This window comes from Tasmannia lanceolata, unplaced genomic scaffold, assembly GCF_043159265.1.
Source record: "Tasmannia lanceolata isolate RefF3 unplaced genomic scaffold, GAP_Taslan_0.1 ptg000008l, whole genome shotgun sequence".
In the NCBI taxonomy this organism is placed as follows: domain Eukaryota; kingdom Viridiplantae; phylum Streptophyta; class Magnoliopsida; order Canellales; family Winteraceae; genus Tasmannia; species Tasmannia lanceolata.
The window spans coordinates 67,977,265-67,999,257 of NW_027518685.1; the positions used below are offsets into that span (position 1 = coordinate 67,977,265).

Genomic DNA, 21,993 nt, shown 5'->3' on the forward strand with positions numbered 1-21,993 from the left:
TACTTTCTTGCTATCAATTACTTCATTTCCGTCGTTTATTAGTATAATCCTAAAGCCCATGCTCATTTTCAATCACAAGTAGGACCTTATAGGTAGTAAAATTTTCACTATAGGTGTAGAAAACTACATTTAAAAAAGAAAACCCCATAAATGTGAATAATCATATTGAAAATATGTACTATAGTGAATAGTTATACTTAAAATTTTATTAGTATGGATAATCACACCAAAAATTTACGATAGTGTGGACACCTACACTGAGTATTTTATAAAGTGTGGATGGATTCAGTGAGAAAAGCTAAGCTAGTGAGGGATGGCTATCATACGTGCTAGTGTGGATAACTACAATGAAAGTATGTCTTAGGTGTGGATCTCCGCACTAAGAAAACCATACTGGATAAGGTATGGATAGCCGCAGTGAATTGTAACTAGATTTTTTTTATGGGTGAGCTGGGGTTTGGCGGAACCCCTACCAGTGCATTGAATAGAAGGAAAGAATACAAGAAGAACAGATGAAACTAGAGAACAAATTACAAACAAGAGTACAATTTTCTTTCCCTATCTGACTGGATTATTTCCATGAGCATTGGAGGGATGAGGAGAAGAGGGATATCTTCTCCCTTGCATGGGCAACCTCACTTTGAGAGGAAGTCTGCGGCCGAGTTTGCTTCCGTTGACACGTGAGTTATGCACCAGGCTCTGAAAGTGTTGAGGATTTTTCGAATGTGGGTTATCATTGGGATATTTTCCATGGGGGCTTGGATTTTCCCCGTAATTACATCTACTGCAAATAATTAATCGGCTCTAATCTATAGATTTGGGGTTCCCCATTTTTGCACCATTTTCACTCCCATGAAAATGGATGAGAGCTCTACTCCTAAAAACTGTTCTTTCGTGACTTCAATGGAGAAAAAACCAAGAATCATTCTTTCGCCGTGTTGAAGAATTCCACCAATTCCAGCTCCTTCGATATTAATCTTGAGCTCTCCAGGATCAGGATTCTTCGTTTCATATGGTTTGATTTGGAATATCCTTTCAGTAATACTACCTGGTGTTAGAGCGTGTAGCATTTCTGACCTTCAACAACCAGCATTAGTTAGCAGACTTATGCCAGTCTTTAGCAAGTGTGTATTTTTTAGGTGCCTTGAAGTCCTCCTTTGGAATGTATTAAGCTAGTCATTAAGATTCCTTTTCAGGTCTATCTTAAGGCCTTGTTTGAATTGCAAGAAAAAAAATTTAGATGGAAAAAACTTTCTTGGAAAATTTCCTTCTTTCCAGAATTTAGATGGAAATGATATGATTATGGTTAATTTGGAAGGATATTATTATAAATTGTAAGTTCCTCTTAATAAAATTTGAATAGTGGTGGTTCCAATTAGCTTTTTCATGTGTAAAACAAGTACGAAATCTTTGAAATATTTTTCATTTCCAAACTTTTCCTTAAAATTCTTGCCATCTAAATAGGGCCTAAAGGATTTCAAGTCTTCTAGCGAGAGCTTGAAGTCTTCTGTAAGTTTTAGAAAGTTTTCATAAGCAAGAAAGGCTTATTACTTTCCCTTTTTCGGTAGGTAAGCTGGGATTGAACTGCCGACCTCTAGGTTATCTTGTGCAGTTGTGGATATACTATATTATGATGGCTATAGATAGTTAACAGTTTGACGTCAACCATTTTGGATTTACTATGGGGTGATGATAAATTCGCACCCCCTGTAGGATTATTCAAACCCTTTAACGTGAATTGACGTAAAAAAAAGCATTAAAGGCTGATGCTTGTTTATGCTTTTTGACACTTTTTGACGTCAATTCATCTTAAATGGGTGCGAATCATCCTATAGGGTTTGCGAATTTATCATCTCCCTTTTCTATATTCCAATAACTAAGGTAAATGATATATATCTTGATGAGTTTGTGTTATATGGATTTATTATATAGTAGAATGTTTTGAGCAAGGTATTCCATATTGTTTGTTATAGATAGATCTGTATTATGTGATATGAAGCTACTTTTGAGTGTGATGATAGATCATACATGGGGCCTTGTTTTCACCATATATTATCTCTCTTTAGTGTGTATGATGTGCCATATATAATCAGTCGATATATCTGACACACAACATCCACATTGGATGTGGCAATTTGTGGAACATGACGAGAACAAGGTTTATAAAGCCCTATTTTACACAGTGATCTTTTCTTCGTACTTGGAAACTTTTTATATGAGGAAATTGAGCTTTATCAAAAGAAATTTTTACAAGGTTTATAAAGCCCTATGAAAAGAAAGTATCAAATTTTATTTTTTCAAAATTTCTACTTTAAAACGAAAAAACTAAATGTCAATTGTTTATTGTCTAGGACTAGATATATGCACCCATTGGCTACATATTACTATTTCCTCCTCTTCTTCCACTTCCGGGTTTCATTGGTAGTCGGTGGTGCAACGAACACATTGCAGGAGATGAAATGATAGGAAAAATTATATGAGAAGAAGATGACAAAATGGTCTTTTGAACCGTGAGACACGCCTCCTAGGTCAATAGTTTTTAAACTACCATTCATCCAGAAATTCAGAAACTTTGAGTAATTACTTAGTAAAATGTCTATATATATAGTGAAGATATCTCAGCTATCACTCTAAGAGGATGTTATAGTCTAAAGAGATTGCTAGGAACAACCAACACAATCTGGGACATCCTCACAATGCAGGTGATGATTATCTAACAATAATTTATTAAAAGTTCAAGCAGTTATTTTTTTTGTGCCATCCCAACCTTATAATTGTTGATATGGAGTGATCAACACCATTGCTTTGGGCAGGCGGTTTGATCTTTGTGGTCATAAGCCATTAATTGCAAAAATATCAAATTATTAACTTAAAACTCAAGATAAAGCTTATTATTAGTTCCAACAATCATTTTGCATTACAACTAAAGGAAAATTGTACCATTATTTGAAACAACAATTTTTCAAGTAACTACGCAATTCTGAGAGCTTCTCAATCGACCGGTCAATATATGCATCTATAGCTCTGAAGTATTTATGCCTCCCATTTTTGTTGAGGATGAGAAAGCCGATGAATCCCCAAAATCCCAAAGCATATGACATTGCCATGAATGAGTAGAAAATCACAGGATTATCAATAACCCTAGAATTTTTTCCCTCATCTCTAGGAGGTTGTGAAGGGATTTCCAAGGAGCAATTTCTTTCTAGTGGTGGTCCACAAAGATTTGGATTTCCCTCATAGCTATCCTTACCAAATGTGGTAAGGTGTTTATCAAAAGGGATCTTACCTGATAGGTTATTGTAGGCGACAGAGAAAGCACCAAGTGAATCCAGTTGAGATAATTCATAAGGGATTCTCCCAACTAACTTGTTGTGGGAAAGATCCAAACTCTCCAAGCTTTTTAGGTTTTGAAAGGATTGTGGAAGATAGCCAGTTAGCAGGTTGTTGGAAAAATTTAATGAGTGAAGCGCTTCCAAGTCTCCTGTTTGGAATGGAATATCACCCTGCAATTGATTCATGGACAAATCAATTCCAGTCATCAAGCCAAAAGGAAGGCCCTCGTAAAAGTAAGTTACACCCTTTGTGGTGAAAGAAGTTGAAGGCCTAGGAAGAAAGCCTGTTCTAGTTAAAGAAACATAGGAAATTTGGATTTGATATGTTTTCTTCCATGAACTTATGTTGTTGAGACAAGAAGGTATATTTCCAGAAAAATAATTGTTGGAGAGATCCAAGGTATGGAGGTTACTTAGTTGACACAGTTGTATTGGAATGTTTCCTCGAAAGAAATTATTCCCTAAAAGAATTGATACCAATTTTGAGAGGGAGAATAACCAACTAGGAATAGTGTCGGATAGGGTATTTTTTCGCATATCAAGAATCATCAAGTCAGGGCTATTTAACAGGCCAGATGGAATTTTTCCAGTGAAGTTATTGTGGCTGGCAAATAAATATTGCAATCGTATCAAGTTAGCATCAACTGGGAGAATGTCTCCTTGCAATCTATTACTTGATATACTGAGGTAAACCAGGTGAGTGCAATTTTTGGTGAGTTGATGTGGCATTTCTCCTGAAAAGTTGTTGGAAGATAGGTCCAATATAGATAAGCGTTCTATTTCACCCATGGATGAGGGGATCCTACCTTGCAAAATATTTTTGGATAGGTTGAAGTAAAGCAACCGAGGGAAGAGAGTGCCCATGTTTGTAGGAAGTGACCCGCTTAGATTATTCTCAGAGATATCTAGAACAGTGAGAAATGATATAGTGTTGTGGGTAGACTGAGGAATTGAGCCTTCGAACAAGTTACCCGTCAACAACAAGTAATCACTTGACGTACGGTACAATAGCCAAGATGGGATGATCCCTTTAAGAGAGTTATGACCCAAATTTAATCGAGATAACTTAACCTGGCTAGAAAGAAAGTTGGGAATGCTACGAGTGCTATGTTTGTTGAGGTTGCAATTTTCTAAGGACAACCACTGGAGTTGAAAAGTAGGAACCCAATATGGGTATTGGGTTTCGACTTCTAATTGGACATTGTTTGAAAGGTCAACATCCCAAAGTTGCGAGAGGTTGGCAAAACTAGAAAATGAGAACACACCCATGAACTGATTATTTGAAAGATCAATAGACTCTATCTTCGTTAGGTTGTTGAAAATGAATGAAGGAATCTTCCCTGTAACGCGATTGTCGGAGAGAGAAAGCACTTGCAGGTTATGCATGCCTTCCATACATGGATGGATGCCCTGAATTGAATTGTTCGAAAGATCCAAGTAACTTAAGTTCCTTAGTTTGCAAATCCCTGTAAGAATAAGACAGCGAGAAAATGGTGACAAAATTAGATTGATGTTGCAAAACGATAACTAGGAAGCCCCATTGTATGATTATGAGGCAAGATAAAATTCTTCGCTACAAAAAAAGTTTCTAATAAAATTTTATTTTTCTTTTTTTTCCATTTTATTAGTGTAAATGTAAATAGTCATATTTTGGGAAATAATATTCTCACACCTTGACTCAATGTAAGGCCTATCAAATGTAAGGATAAGATCAATCAAAGGTGGGACCCTCAAGACCACCAACTTCCTCTGGATGACGCCCTCATACATCAAATCTCCAACGTGGGGTCCCATTCGCTATTTCTTCCCTTTTTCATTTTTTTGCTTATCTTCATAAAAAGGCCAGTGTAGTACGTAGAATAACATAACAATAATATGTAGGGAGGTTATCATGCTTTGTCATGTGTGTAACGTTACACTCATAATTATTTTTTAAGACAAAAATATCCCTCTTGTTAGGAAAATGATAAAACATTCCGTTATATTTGAGAAAATCGTGAAGTTCGTTCAGCATCCTTTTTCAATGTTTTGTAGGCCTTGATCTGACGAATTGGATCTCAGTTAGGCATAAGACTTGGACAGTATGGGTTGACTTATGAGAGTCAACTTGATCAACGGTCTTGATTACACCCCTGACCATATGTGGAACTTAATGTTGACCCTAGGCTTCATCCTAACCATGACCACTCAAAGTAATAACATAATTAGTCCTGTAAACATATGGAGATGATATAACTATAAGATTTGGCCCAGCCATTGTATTGGTTGTCTCTGTGTTGTGACTTGTGAGATCCAAAGATCTTAAAAGAGGGGGTGGGAATATCATTTCCCATTTTCTTTATTAAATCTATAGTTTACTTTTCTTAAAGGTAGTATTATGTCAGAAAAATAACAAAATCCTGTCAAAAAATACTTCACACATCATCATTTTGGGTGAGGAAATGCTACTGCTCCGTACCTGTTGAGATGGCGCCAGATGTGAATGTCAGATTATTCTCTGATAAATCCAGATTTTCCAGGGAGGAGAGGTTGCCTAGACATGATGGAAGACTTTGATCGTGAAGATTGTTATCACTGAGATATAGATACGTGAGTCTCTTCAAGCCACATAAACCTACCAGAAAAATGATCAAGACATAAACACCCAAAACCCATTTCATTTATTACTAAACAATAAATTGCTCTCAATTAAATATAAAACTAAGAGTGGTTCGTGATTTGGGTAGTGTTTGTGTAATATACATCAACAAAAGCCCAACTAAAATCTTTCATTTTTTTTCTTTTCTCTTCTTTCCCCTTTTTAGTGTGGTTTATTTCCCTGCATTATTGTTATATATTCTTTTATGATCTATGGGTGCAAAAATTGAACTTCCATCTTAGGTATTGTATTAGTGTATATTCTAGGCTACTAATGTTGACACTCCCATGTTTTGATAATTGCACTAACTCATCTTGTCTTTTATCATTTAAATAGCTGTCAAAGGTTATTATAGTTCCCCAAAAGCACTCAAAGCAATTAAGGAAGAAAAGACAAGCTGAGATTCTGCAATTATGAAAACAGAGTAGTGCCAAATTCTATTGTCACAAGGTTGGAAGATTATTTTAGGGGGACTGATATCTGCACTACCGTATTTTGATAATGACACTACAATATTCAAGATGGTATAAACATGTCACTCATAAAAGGTGCAAAACAAAGAGAGTAATGGCATTATCCAAATATGGTCTGCCGGTCTGCCTTAGTTATACTATATCACATATCATCTTTTAAAGCATGTTTGGATGTGCAGAAAAGTTTTATATTACTTATATGAAAAATGCTAAAAAAATCACCCTTAGATTTTTTTCCTATTGATGACTTTCTGGGCCCACTGGTGCCATGTGGAAGTTGATCAATTCTGTTGATTTAGCTGACAGCCACAAAAATGGGCTCTTTATCATTTTCCCAATCTTGATCAGATGCTATTTTCTTTATTAAATGTATAGTTTACTTTTCTTAAAGCGGGTACTATGACAGAAAAATAATAAAATCCTGTCACAAAAATACTCCACACATCATCATTTTGGGCGAGGAAATTCTATTGCCCCGTACCTGTTGAGATGGCACCAGATGTGAATGTCAGATTATTCCATGATAAATCCAGGGTTTGAAGGGAGGAGAGGTTGCCTAGACATGATGCAAGACTTTGATCGTGAAGATTGTTATATCTGAGATCTAGTCGCGTGAGTCTCTTCAAGAAACATAAACCTACAAGAAAAATTATCAAGACATAAAAATCCAAAATCCATTTCATTTATTACTAAACAATAAATTGCTCTCACTGCAAGAGAGAAATCTCAAAGTTTTATATTACTTATATGAAAATTGCTAGAAAAATCACCCTTAGATTATTTTTTTCCTATGATTACTTTTTGGACCCACTTGTGCCATGTGGACATCATCAATTCTGTTGATTTAGCAGACAGCCACAAAAGTGGCTGTTTATCATTTTCCCAATCTTGATGAGATGATCCTGAGCCTTGATTTAGGAGGTCTCACACCAAAAGCCGCTAAAGCTTTCATATTTGTATTCAATAATTAATCTTACTGATGGGATGGCAGTTAGGTGTGGTGCTTGGACTCGTCATTCGCCTCTCTAATAGAAGCTAAAGCTTTAAGAGTGTTTTTGTCTATTTGCTAAACCTGGGTCAGGGCCTCATATTAAACACCTAAAAATACAACTTTTGGGTTGTTTTTCCAAAGTTTAACCTAGTCTAATCGTGCAACAACCCTAAAAGAGCATGTGCGTGTGCCCTAAAGGAGCGTGTTCGTGTGGGAGAAAGTTGAGAGACCATTCTTGGAGGCCGGGAATTGTGATCCAAGCTAAGATCCCATCCAAAAAATCTTTAAAAACCCTAAGATTTAAGTTCTGTTGATTTGGAATAATGTCGATTTGTACATATAATTGAGTTTGAGAGGTCTCCGTGATTGATCTCGGATTCCTTGCGGTTCACCTTGTTCTTGGGTCTTGGATCTCCATCGAACCCAAGATCTTTCGGTTTTGGCCTAACCCTCTAATCGCCGCACCAATGGACCCACTTTCCATTTCTTCCCCTTTTATTCCCCTTTTTTTTTTTCTTTTTTTTTTGTGCCTAATTTATCCAAGAAAAACAAAACTTTTTTGTATGGCATTGATCCACCCGCATATGAGCATGAGTTGAATGGCTTGGATAACAAACAATGGACCCCACCTTGCAACAAAAATATGTTGTTTTTGCTAAAACCGAATAGACGATTAATCTAATGTGTATTTGTGTTATTTTAAAAATTGAAGGAAGGAAAATTTGTTACTTTCCCCAAGAGACATGATAGTAGCCTATTGATCAATCAATCCTCGTTTTTATGGTTTCTCCAAAACGAAAAAACAGGTTAACTTATTATTATTATATTTTTCATAGGCCTATGACAGTCATTATATGCCGTGATCAGTTTGCCTTTCAAAAATTGAAAAAGGGTACAGCTGCTGAAGATCCCCAGATACCCTAAGCGTATTGTATGCATCATCTTCTCATTGAAATTATGAGATAAGTGAAAGTGAAGAGAAAAACTACTTCAACCATCATCATTTGGGATGAGAAAAATACTATTGCCACTCCGTACCTGTTGAGATGCCAATTGGGTTTCTAAGATTATTATTTGATAAATATAAACCTTCCAGGGACGAAAGGTTTCCTAGACATGATGGAAGACTTCGATCATCAAGTTGGTTATCCCTGAGTCCTAGGGTCTTGAGTCTCTTCAAGCTGCATAAACCTACAAGAAAATGATGAAGACAAAAAAGTATCAGCACATTTCATTTATTACCAAAAAACAAATTCCTTTCAATGTAAAGGAAAAAAATCAGATTTCTATATTACTTTAAAGAAAAAAGCTAAAAAAGTGAATCTCAGGCCTTGTTTTCTTTTGGATAGACACATTGTGAGATGTTAGAGATCCAAAGCAATGCTAACGAAGTAAACGGATTAGATCAATCAAAGGTGTGACTCTCATGACCACCAACTTCCCTGCGATGATGCCTGCATGCCTCAAAGCCCCAACTTGCCTCCATTTCTTTTTATATTATGTGTGGGCCAATGGACCCGCGTTCCATTTCCTTTTTTCCATAATTTGTCCAAGAAAAAAATTATTTTTAATAGCATTGATCAACATATGAGCATCAGTTGAATGAGTTCGATAGCCAAAAAATGGACCCCACCTTACAACAAAAATATGTTGTTTTAGCTAAAACCGAATAGACAATTTTCACTAGCTCAAGAAAAAAAAGGTAAAAGACAGCTTCTAAGTCCTAGAAGGGCGTATGTGGTACGTAGAATAACATAACAAAAATATTTAGGGATGTCCTCCTACTTATGTGGAAGGAGGGAAATCTCTTCTCATACAAAACATGAAGCATTAGTGTCAGATCTTTTCTTATAGTATTGAGGCAGAGTTTGTTCCATGCTACAAGACTGCGATAAAGGCACTATGGTTGTAGAATTTTATTACTTGGAGTCATACACTCATATCTCTAGGCTATATCTTATTTATTGGGATAATGGTACAGTAGGTTTCTTCTCTAAGGAGAAAGAAGAGTGACAATGACAATAAGCATAATTACTTAAAGTATCATATTGTTAGGGAGAACGTTAAGGATCATCATTTGGGTATTGAGTACATATACACTGTGATGATAGTTGCATACCAAGTGATAAAAAAGGCTTCCATACATATCACATAAGGGGCATGTAGAGCATATGGGATTCTGTTATGTTTGAAACAATCGTGAAAGAATATGCTAAAAAAATATGGAGATGCTAACCAATCAAGCCTTGTTTTAAGGATCCTACTAAAAGAAGCTAAAGCTTTGATATTTAGAGGCCTTAATCTGACAAATGAGATCTCAGTTAGGCATAAGACTTGGACAATATGGGTTGACTTATGATGGTCAACTTGATCAACGGTCTTGATTACACCCCTGGCCATATGTGGAACTTAATGTTGTCCCTAGGCTTCATCCTAACCATGACCACTCAAAGTAATAGCATAATTAGTCCTGTAAACATGTGGAGATGATATAACTACAAGATTTGGCCCAGCCATTGTATTGGTTGTCTCTGTGTTGTGATTTGACTTGTGAGATCCAAAGATCTTAAAAGAGGGGGTGGGAATATCATTTCCCATTTTCTTTATTAAATCTATAGTTCACTTTTCTTAAAGCGGGTAGTATTATGTCAGAAAAATAACAAAATCCTGTCAAAAAATACTTCACACATCATCATTTTGGGTGAGGAAACAAAATCCTGTCAAAAAATACTTCACACATCATCATTTTGGGTGAGGAAATGCTACTGCCAAAAAATACCTGTTGAGATGCCAAATGTGAATGTCAGATTATTCTCTGATAAATCCAGGGTTTGAAGGGAGGAAAGGTTGCCTAGACATGATGGAAGACTTTGATCGTGAAGATTGTTTTCTCTGAGACCTAGATCCGTGAGTCTCTTCAAGCCACATAAACCTACAAGAAAAATGATCAAGACATAAACACCCAAAACCCATTTCATTTATTACTAAACAATAAATTGCTCTCAATGGAATATAAAACTAAAAATGCTAAAAAAATGCTAAAAAATCATCTCAAAGTTGTTGTTATCGGGTGGTTGTTGTTACAATAACATATACAGAAAAATAATAAATGTATAGTTTACTTTTCTTATAGCGGATACTATGACAGAAAAATAATAAAATCCTGTAAAGAAATACTCCACACATCATTATTTTGTGTGTTTTTGTCTATTTGCAAAACCTTGGTTAGGGCTTCATATTAAACACCTAAAAATACAACTTTTGGGTTGTTTTTCCAAAGTTTAACCTAGTCTAATCGTGCAACAGCCCTAAAAGAGCGTGTGCGTGTGCCCTAAAGGAGCGTCTTCGTGTGGGAGAAAGTTGAGAGACCATTCTTGGAGGCCGGGAATTGTGATCCAAGCTAAGATCCCATCCAAAAAATCTTTAAAAACCCTAAGATTTAAGTTTTGTTGATTTGGAATAATGTCGATTTGTACATATAATTGCGTTTGAGAGGTCTCCGTGATTGATCTCGGATTCCTTGCGGTTCACCTTGTTCTTGGATCTCCATCGAACCCAAGATCTTTCGGTTTTGGCCTAACCCTCTGGTCGCCGCACCAATGGACCCACTTTCCATTTCTTCCCCTTTTATTCCCTTTTCTTTTCTTTTTTTTTTTTGCCTAATTTATACAAGAAAAACAAAACTTTTTTGTATGGCATTGGTCCACCCGCATATGAGCATGAGTTGAATGGCTTGGATAACCAAACAATGGACCCCACCTTGCAACAAAAATATGTTTCTTTTTGCTAAAACCGAATAGACAATTGATCTAATGTGTATTTGTGTTATTTTAAAACTTGAAGGAAGGAAAATTTGTTACTTTCCCCAAGAGACATGATACTACCCTATTGATCAATCAATCCTCATTTTTATGGTTTCTCCAAAAAGAAAAAAACAGGTTAACTTTTTATTATTATATTTTTCATAGGCCTATGACAGTCATTATATGCCGTGATCAGTTTGCCTTTCGAAAATTGAAAAAGGGTGCAGCTGCTGAAGATCCCCAGATACCCTAAGGACTATACCAAAAGCGTATTTTATGCATCATCTTATCATTGAAATTATGAGATAAGTGAAAGTGAAGAGAAAAACTACTTCAACCATCATCATTTCGGATGAGAAAATACTATTGCCACTCCGTACCTGTTGAGATGGCGCCAATTGGGTTTCCAAGATTATTATTTGATAAATCTAAATATTCCAAGGACGAAAGGTTTCCTAGACATGATGGAAGACTTCGATCATCAAGTTGGTTTGCGCCGAGATGTAGAGTCTTGAGTCTCTTCAAGCTGCATAAACCTACAAGAAAATGATGAAGACAAAAACATATGAGCACATTTCATGCCTCAAAGCCCCCTTTTATTCCTCTTTTTTTTTCTTTTTTTTTTGTGCATAATTTGTGAAAGAAAAAAATTATTTTTAATAGCATTGATCTATAAACATATGAGCATCAGTTGAATGACTTGGATAGCCAAAACAATGGACCCCACCTTACAACAAAAATATCTTGTTTTACCTAAAACCGAATAAACAATTGAAGAAAGGAAAATTTGTTACTTTTGCCAAGAGACATGATACTGGGGTCTTGTTTTACCTAAAACCGAACACAAACCTGGCCCATTATTGTTTGTCCAACCTTGATTGAATGATCCTAGCACTTGAGTATTAGGATTCGTTAAGTTTTCCCTATCAGAAGCTAAAGCTTTGATTATTTATAGCAGTTAATTGGGTGAATGGGATGCCCATTAGGTACCGGACTAGAACCATATGGGTTTTCCTCATCATGTTTCACCATATCAATGATCGCACCCTTGTCCCTATGTATGACATGAGGCTGAACCTAGGCTTGATCGAAAGATTCAATCCTTACTCTTTCATAAGAAAAATAATGGGGCTTTACCACAAACAAAGCAGCACTCGTAGGATTACCTTCCTTCCCTTATAGAGGCACTCTACCTCTCGTAATTTGAGGTTTTGTTTGAGCGATGTTCTGTTTAAGGATCAGTCACAAAAGGCTAACCTGCTAATTTTCTCTTATAAATACAATACCTTGATCATATGAAGTCTACTTTAGGGATGTCCTCCTACTTATGTGGAAGGAGGGAAATCTCATCTCATACAAAACATGAAGCATTAGTGCAGATCTTTTCTTCTAGTATTGAGGCAGAGTTTGTTCCATGCTACAAGACTGCGATGGAGGCATTATGGTTGCAGAATTTTATGACAAGGCTTGGCGTCATGCACTCGTATCTCTAGGCTATATGTTATTTATTGGGCTAATGCTACAGTAGGTTTCTTCTCTAAGGAGAACGAAGAGTGACAATGACAATAAGCATAATTACTTAAAGTATCATATTGTTAGGGAGAACGTTAGGGATCATCATTTGGGTATTAAGTACATATACACTGTGATGATAGTTGCATACCAAGTGACCAAAAAGGCTTCCATACATATCACATAAGGGGCATGTAGAGCATACGGGATTGATTAGTTCAGTTAGGTCCTGTTTGTTTTGGATGCCAAATGTGAATGGTCGTGTCATTTAGGCTCTGTGCATATATATGGGAATTTCAGAGTTCATTTTTGAGAACTTGAGATACTTGATCGCGTGAAGGGTCACCATGTCCCGTTCCATCTTGTAAGGAGATCATGCAACTTGAGATTTTTTATTTTCTCCCCTTGTACTCTCATCAGATTTCTTGTGTTGGTGTTTTCTTTGCATTTTTTGTGGGTGCTTGTCATAAATTTTCACTAGTTCAAAAAAAAAAGAAGGTAAAAGACAGCTTCTAAGTCCTAGAAGGGACTATGTGGTACGTAGAATAACATAACAAAAATATTTAGGGAGGTTGTTATGCTCTGTCTTGTGTGTATGGTTACAGTCATAATTATTTTTTAACACAAAAATATCCCTCTTCTTAGGAAAATGAAATAACATTCTGTTATGTTTGAGCCAATCGTGAAAGAATATGCTAAAAAAATATGGCGATGCTAACCAATCAAGCCTTGTTTTAAGGATCCTACTAAAAGAAGCTAAAGCTTTGATATTTAGAGGCCTTAATCTGAAAAATGGGTTCTCAGTTAGGCATAAGACTTGGACAGTATAGGTTGACTTATGATGGTCAACTTGATCAACGGTCTTGATTACACCCCTGACCATATGTGGAACTTTATGTTGACCCTAGGCTTCATCCTAACCATGACCACTCAAAGTAATAACATAATTAGTCCTGTAAACATGTGGAGATGATATACCTATAAGATATGGCCCAGTCATTGTATTGGTTGTCTCAGTGTTGTGACTTGTGACTTGTGAGATCCAAAGATCTTAAAAGAGGGGGTGGGAATATCATTTCCCATTTTCTTTATTAAATGTATCAGAAAAATAACAAAATCCTGTCAAAAAATACTTCACACATCATCATTTTGGGTGAGGAAATGCTACTGCCCCGTACCTGTTGAGATGGCGTCGAATGTGAATGTCAGATTATTCTCTGATAAATCCAGATATTCCAGGGAGGAGAGTTTGCCTAGACATGACGCAAGACTTTGATCGTGAAGATTGTTATAGCTGAGCTCTAAATTCGTGAGTCTCTTCAAGCCACATAAACCTATAAGAAAAATGATCAAGACTTATACCCTTTTCATTTATTACTAAACAATAAATTGCTCTCAATGCAAGGGAGAAATCTCAAAGTTTTATATTACTTATATGAAAACTGCTTAAAAAATCACCGTTAGATTTTTTTTTCCTATTGATCACCTAGACAAAAGTGGCTCTTTATCATTTTCCCAATCTTGATGAGATGATCCTGAGCCTTGATTTAGGAGGTCTCACACCAAAAGCCGCTAAAGCTTTCATATTTGTATTCAATAATTAATCTTACTGATGGGATGGTAGTTAGGTGTGGTGCTAGGGCCATATGTGTTGCCTCATGATGGTCTGCCAGATCAAGGGCCTTGGTTACGCACACCCTTGTACTTCATCATGGGGTAGCCCATAAGGTTCTGATCCCATTAGAAAGGGCGGTGATAAATTCGCCCCTTGGACTCGGCATTCGCCCCCTTTAACTCCTCTCTAATAGAAGCTAAAGCTTTAAGAGGGTGTTTTTGTCTATTTGCAAAACCTGGGTTAGGGCTTAATATTAAACACCTAAAAATACAACTTTTGGGTTGTTTTTTCAAAGTTTAACCTAGTCTAATCGTGCAACAGCCCTAAAAGAGCGTGTTCGTGTGCCCTAAAGGAGCGTGTTCGTGTGGGAGAAAGTGGAGAGACCATTCTTGGAGGCCGGAAATCGTGATCCAAGCTAAGATCACATCCAAAAAATCTTTAAAAACCTTAAGATTTAAGTTCTGTTGATTTGGACAAATAATTGCGTTTGAGAGGTCTCCGTGATTGATCTCGGATTCCTTGCGGTTCACCTTGTTCTTGGATCTCCATCGAACCCAAGATCTTTCGGTTTTGGCCTAACCCTATGATCGTCTCACCAATGGACCCACTTTCCATTTCTTCCGCTTTTATTCCCTTGTCTTTTCTTTTTTTTTTTTGCCTGATTTATCCAAGAAAAACAAAACTTTTTTGTATGGCATTGATCGACCAGCATATGAGCATGAGTTCAATGGCTTGGATAACCAAACAATGGACCCCACCTTGCAACAAAAATATGTTGTTTTTGCTAAAACCGAATAGACAATTAATCTAATGTGTATTTGTGTTATTTTAAAAATTGAAGGAAGGAAAATTTGTTACTTTCCCCAAGAGACATGATACTAGCCTATTGATCAATCAATCCTCGTTTTTATGGTTTCTCCAAAAAGAAAAACATGTTAACTTTTTATTATTATATTTTTCATAGGCCTATGACAGTCATTATATGCCGTGATCAGTTGGCCTTTCAAAAATTGAAAAAGGGTGCAGCTTCTGAAGATCCCTAGATACCCTAAGGACTATACCAAAAGCGTATTGTATGCATCATCTTATCATTGAAATTATGAGATAAGTGAAAGTGAAGAGAAGAACTACTTCAACCGTCATCATTTTGGATGAGAAAAATACTATTGCCACTCCGTACCTGTTGACATGCCAATTGGGTTTCTAAGATTATTATCTGATAAATATAACTCTTCCAAGGACGAAAGGTTTCCTAGACATGATGGAAGACTTCGATCATCGAGTTGGTTATGTTCTAGATATAGAGTCTTGAGTCTCTTCAAGCTGCATAAACCTACAAGAAAATGATGAAGACAAAAACATATGAGCACATTTAATTTAGGGGAGTGATAAATCGACTCCCCATGGGTCTTTCTCTCTCCTCTGGGTTAGAGAGAGAAAGAGGAGAGAGATAGACACATGGGAGTCGATTTAAGATATTTGGGAGTCGATTTATCACTGCCCTTAATTTATTACCAAAAAACAAATTCCTTTCAATGCAAAGGAAAAAAATCAAATTTCTATATTACTTAAAAGAAAAAGCTAAAAAAGTGATTCTCAGTCCTTGTTTTCTTTTGGATAGACACATTGTGAGATGTTAGGAGTGTCCGTTTGGAGTGACACTTGGGTTTTTGGAGAACTAAAGCAATGCTGACGACATAAACGGATTAGATCAATCAAAGGTGTGACTCTCATGACCACCAACTTCCCTGCGATGATGCCTGCATGCATCAAAGCCCCAAGTTTAACATAAATTTTCTCAATAGTAGTTTTTGATTATGTGTCGGCCAATGGACCCACGTTCCATTTCATCCCCTTTTATTCCCCTTTGATTATGACTTGGATAGCCAAAAAATGGACACCACCTTACAACAAAAATATGTTGTTTTAGCTAAAACCGAACTGACAATGAAGAAAGAAATTTTTTTAACTTTTGCCAAGAGACATGATACTATGGTATTTAACCAACCCTCATTTTAAAGGTTTCCGAAAAAAGAGAGTTAACTTTGTATTATTATATTTTCATAGCCTACAGGATAAATAGTCATTATCCAATCTTTGCATCCATGAAGACATATCACTTCTTCTGCCCGGCACTTGTGCCCTGTGGATGTGATCTGTTTTGTTAACTAACTGGTGAACACAAACCTGGCCCATTATTGTTTGTCCAACCTTGATTGAATGATCCAAGCAGTATTAAGATTCGTTAAGGTTTTCCCTATCAGAAGCTAAAGCTTTGATTATTTATAGCAGTTAATTGGGTGAATGGGATGCCCATTAGGTATCGGACTAGAACCATATGGGTTTTCCTTGTATTACAAGGCTTGGAGTCGTACACTCATATCTCTAGGCTATATCTTATTTATTGGGATAATGCTACAGTAGGTTTCTTCTCTAAGGAGAAAGAAGAGTGACAATGACAATAAGCATAATTACTTAAAGTATCATATTGTTAGGGAGAACGTTAGGGATCATCATTTGGGTATTAAGTACATATACACTGTGATGATAGTTGCATACCAAGTGACAAAAAAGGCTTCCATACATATCACATAAGGGGCATGTAGAGCATATGGGATTCTGTTATGTTTGAGACAATCGTGAAAGAATATGCTAAAAAAATATGGGATGCTAACCAATCAAGCCTTGTTTTAAGGATTCTGTTAAAAGAAGCTAAAGCTTTGATATTTGTAGGCCTTGATCTGACTAATGGGATCTTATTAGGCATAAGACTTGGACAATATGGGTTGCCTCATGATGGTCCACTTAATCAACGGTCTTGATTACACCCCTGACCATATGTGGAACTTAATGTTGATCCTAGGCTTGATCCTAACCATGACCACTGAAAGTAATAACATAATTAGTCCTGTAAACATGTGGAGAAGATATAACTATAAGATTTGGCCCAGCCATTGTATTGGTTGACTCTGTGTTGTGACTTGACTTGTGAGATCCAAAGATCTTAAAAGAGGGGGTGGGAATATCATTTCCCATTTTCTTTATTAAATGTATAGTTTACTTTTCTTAAAGCGGGTAGTATTATGTCAAAAAAATAACAAAATCCTGTCAAAAAATACTTCACACATTATCATTTTCCGTGAGGAAATGCTACTGCCCCGTACCTGTTGAGATGCCAAATGTGAATGTCAGATTATTCTCTGATAAATCCAGATATTCCAGGGAGGTGAGGTTGCCTAGACATGATGCAAGACTTTGATCGTCAAGATTGTTATTGCCGAGATATAGATTCGTGAGTCTCTTCAAGCCACATAAACCTACAAGAAAAATGATCAAGACATAAACACCCAAAACCCATTTCATTTATTACTAAACAATAAATTGCTCTCAATGGAATATAAAACTAAAAATGCTAAAAAAATGCTAAAAAATCATCTCAAAGTTGTGTTATCGGGTGGTTGTTGTTACATTACATATACACAGTATCTTTTAACCGTACTGAACGAAACACTGTTTAAGGAGAGTTTTTCTTTTCTTTTGAAAAAAAATCTCTTTTTACTGGCATGGAGTTAGTACTTTGTTTAAAACTTTTATAGTAAAAACCCCCATTTTCTGTGGAAAATGTTTTAAGCACGTTTAAGATGGTATTAAATACATTTTTTGCCCAACTTTCCAACTTTATTACCCCCACTATATTTTTGTAAATGGCAAAAGTTTTAATGCATTTTTTTGTGTTTTCATTTTTTACTACATTTTTTGAACCAATATTGTGTTAAACTCGAATTTTTCCCATCCCTGTCCTTTTTGAGGTTCCGAACCACGTTTTGCTAAGTACGCTTTTAACTTAGGTTTCGAGCGCGGTCGATCACATTTCATCTGGGACAGTTGCTCTCCAAAAGGCTAAGAAATTGCAAAGGAACAAACGGAAATGGACGTACTTTGCTATTATACTCCTTCTCATAATCGTGATTATCATTGTCGTTGTTGTCATCAAGCCTTGGAGTAAGAGTAGTGCGTGATTTGGGTAGTGTTTGTGTAATATACATCAACAAAAGCCCAACTAAAATCTTTCATTTTTTTTTTTTTTTCTTCTTTCCCCTTTTTAGTGTGGTTTATTTCCCTGCATTATTGTTATATATTCTTTTCTGATCTATGGGTGCAAAAATTGAACTTCCATCTTAGGTATTGTATTAGTGTATATTCTAGGCTACTAATGTTGACACTCCCATGTTTTGATAATTGCACTAACTCGTCTTGTCTTTTATCATTTAAATAGCTGTCAAAGGTTATTATAGTTCCCCAAAAGCACTCAAAGCAATTAAGGAAGAAAAGACAAGCTGAGATTCTGCAATTATGAAAACAGAGTAGTGCCAAATTCTGTTGTCACAAGTTTGGAAGATTATTTTAGGGGGACTGATATCTGCACTACCGTATTTTGATAATGACACTACAATATTCAAGATGGTATAAACATCCACTCATAAAAGGTGCAAAACAAAGTGAGTAATGGCATTATCCAAATATGGTCTGCCAGTCTGCCTTAGTTATACTATATCACATGTCACTGTACTTGGTTAAAGAAGCAAAAACACCGCCCGCATGTTACAAACTTATATGAAAAATGCTAAAAAAATCACCCTTAGATTTTTTTCCTATTGATGACTTTCTGGGCCCACTGGTGCCATGTGGAAGTTGATCAATTCTGTTGATTTAGCTGACAGCCACAAAAATGGGCTCTTTATCATTTTCCCAATCTTGATCAGATGCTATTTTCTTTATTAAATGTATAGTTTACTTTTCTTAAATGATAAAATCCTGGGCCCACTACTGCCCCGTACCTGTTGAGATGTCGCCAAATGTGAATGTCAGATTATTCCCTGATAAATACAGGTTTTGAAGGGAGGAGAGGTTGCCTAGACATGATGCAAGACTTTGATCGTGAAGATTGTTAAGTCTGAGATCTAGTTGCGTGAGTCTCTTCAAGCCACATAAACCTACAAGAAAAATGAACAAGACATAATCTTAGGGCCCGTTTGGATAGTTGATATTGTGTATTTGGATTTGGAATTGAGTTTTGAATACAAAATGAATAGATCCGGCAGCTCATGTTGAGGGAGACAGATTTGTGGATTTCCAATTACTTATTACCACAGCATATTTGGAAATCTGATTTTTTTCACTGTCAGTAGCTGATTTGGAAATCCAAGGATTTGATCCGGATCCAAATCACAACACAAAAAGGACTGCAAATGTGAGAAATCCAAATCAAAATCTTCTGGGTATCCAAATGGGCCCTTACTGATGGGATGGCCGTTGGGTGTGGTGCCAGGGCCATATGCGTTGCCTCATGATAGTTTGCCATATCAAGGGCCTTGGTTAGCACACCCTCGTGCATATGTGCAATGTATCTGATCTTGGATTGCAGAAAAACATATGAGATTTGTTTCAGCCCTGTTTTGGATTGCAGAAAAACATTTCTCGCAGAAAATATTTTCTTTGATTTTTTTTTATTTCACAATTTAGAGGGGAATCATATGGTTACGGCTTATTTAGAGGGGTACCATTATAAAAAGAAAATCCTAATAAATAAAACTTTGTAATCAGTCAATGGAAAAGGAAGAAATTTTATAAAAAATTTCTTTTCCAAACTTTTTAAGAAAATTCCTGCAATCCAAAAGGGCCATATGCGTAGTTCCTCATGGCTGTCTTCTAAATGGTCAAGGGTGTAATTAAGACCGTTGATTTAATGGACTATCATGAGACAACCCATATAGTACAATCAGAGATCACATATGTCAGATTTAAGGCCTACAACTATCAAAGCTTTAGCTTCTATTGGTTAATTTCGCCATGAGACATGATACTAGCCTATTTGTTAATTTCGCCAACAACAGTCATTATCTGATCTTCCCATCCATGTGGACAAGATGAGTTAATTTGCTCTATTGTCAAAACAAGTTTGTGCCTTGATCAGTTGCCTTTCGAAAATTGAAAAAGGGTGCAGCTACTGAAGATCCCCAGATACCTGTTGAGATGCCAAATGGGTTTCTAAGATCATTATTTGATAATCCTAAATCTTCCAGCGACGAAAGGTTTCCTAGACATGATGGAAGACTTCGATCATCAAGTTGGTTATTGTCTAGATATAGAGTCTTGAGTCTCTTCAAGCTGCATAAACCTACAAGAAAATGATGAAGACAAGAAAATATGAGCAAATTTCATTTATTACCAAAAAACAAATTCCTTTCAGTGCAAAGGAAAAAAAATCAAATTTCTATATTACTTATAAGAATAATGCAAAAAACAGTGATTCTTAGGCCCTGTTTTCTTTTGGATTAAATCAATCAAAGGTGTGACTCTCATGACCACCAACTTCCCTGCGATGATCTGAGCATCACGACTTGGCTATATTGCAAAATCATTCCAGTGATCAACAATACTCGAAGATAGGAGCATTTTCAATAGTAGCACATATCATAAAGCACTGTCAATATGATCATCATGGCAAGAGGTACGATCAATTTTCCACATCTTTTATTTGACTTAGATACTAACACAAATTTCTATATCACTTCTATGAAAAATGCTAAAAATGTCACTCACACCCCAGTTGTTTGAAGCTAAATTTCGATGGTTCTAGCTTTGGCAACCCAGGCCCGACCGACATCGGAGGCCTTGTTAGAGACAAGACTGGTGATACTAAGCGAGCCTTCCCTCGGCCTTTTGGTATCAAGGAATCTAACAAAGCGGAAGTGAGGGCTGCTTTCCAAGACATAAGACTAGTGGCATGGTTTTAAATTTCAGCCGAAATTTCGGATTTCGGCAAGACCGAAACAAAATTCACAATGAGTCATTTATTTTACATGGTTTCATTGAAATTCCAAAATTTCATTTTCGTGCTTATTTACAAGACTTCCACCCACATTTTAAATATTCCCATCAAAATTTTAAAAATGTCCACCAAAATTTCCACAGAAATTGTCGAAAAGTCCACCAAATTTGCGGATATTTTGTAAGCAAAAAGGTTCAACGATCACCCCTGTTTTGATTGATCCCAAACCCAAATTGATTGAAATTTATAGTCTAATGATTTTCTTGTTAGTATTGTGGATTAAGTTCAGGTCAATATGAGATTACTCCACAAGCAACTCAAATGGAAAGCCTCATGACAAGCACATCAAGGAGTGACAAAGTCCTTCTTCTTTGGTCGATCATATTCCTCCATTGAGAGTTTTACAGTTTTCCATTGAATTTATTCACAGAATAAAAAAACAGAGCATCACACATTGCTCTGCCTCCATTTTTTTTTTCCTTGGATCATATCAGGAAAACCATCCCCGTCACACGAACTGCAGCTTATTAGGATACTTGAGGAATTCTCTTTGCTTTCATGGGACTTAGAGTTTTAGAGATTTAGCAATTGGAGGAGAGCCTCGTTGTTTGATTCCATATCCTTGAGTGTTCTTTTTCGCTTTGTTCTGGACGTCCAATCCATTCGGTCCTCTCTGCATTCATTGCTGGACTTCATCTCTGAGATCTTTCCTCATAAAGATCTAATAGATCAAAATAGAAAATGCATGAATCTATTCATGTTTTTCATGAAATTTCGAAAGCCTTCCTTGAACAGAA

The 21,993-nt window shown here is 36.3% G+C and overlaps 1 protein-coding gene across 1 annotated transcript; it reads right to left on the bottom strand.

The window, feature by feature from the left end:
* Nucleotides 1-809: 809 nt before the first annotated feature.
* On the bottom strand, nucleotides 810-21,031 carry LOC143883255 (uncharacterized). Its single transcript, XM_077386599.1, has 9 exons — nucleotides 20,968-21,031; nucleotides 20,390-20,542; nucleotides 17,529-17,681; nucleotides 16,059-16,124; nucleotides 15,545-15,697; nucleotides 13,928-14,083; nucleotides 11,618-11,773; nucleotides 2,975-4,798; nucleotides 810-1,072 (listed from the first exon to the last, which is right to left on the bottom strand). Exons 1-9 carry the CDS (start codon nucleotides 21,029-21,031, stop codon nucleotides 810-812), a joined length of 2,988 nt encoding a protein of 995 aa, XP_077242714.1.
* Between the last annotated feature and the right edge of the window lie 962 nt (nucleotides 21,032-21,993).

What these genes read in the sequence shown, in the direction of transcription:
- LOC143883255 (XM_077386599.1), bottom strand. Translation starts at nt 21,031, where the DNA reads ATGTCGGTCGGGCCTGGGTTGCCAAAGCTAGAACCATCGAAATTTAGC. An exon ending in CCCAATTGGCATGTCAACAG is followed by an intron (nt 14,084 to 15,544) that starts GTACGGAGTGGC and finishes TTTTTCTTATAG; the next exon opens with GTTTATGTGGCTTGAAGAGA. An exon ending in AATTGGCGCCATCTCAACAG is followed by an intron (nt 4,799 to 11,617) that starts GTACGGAGTGGC and finishes TTATTCTTACAG; the next exon opens with GGATTTGCAAACTAAGGAAC.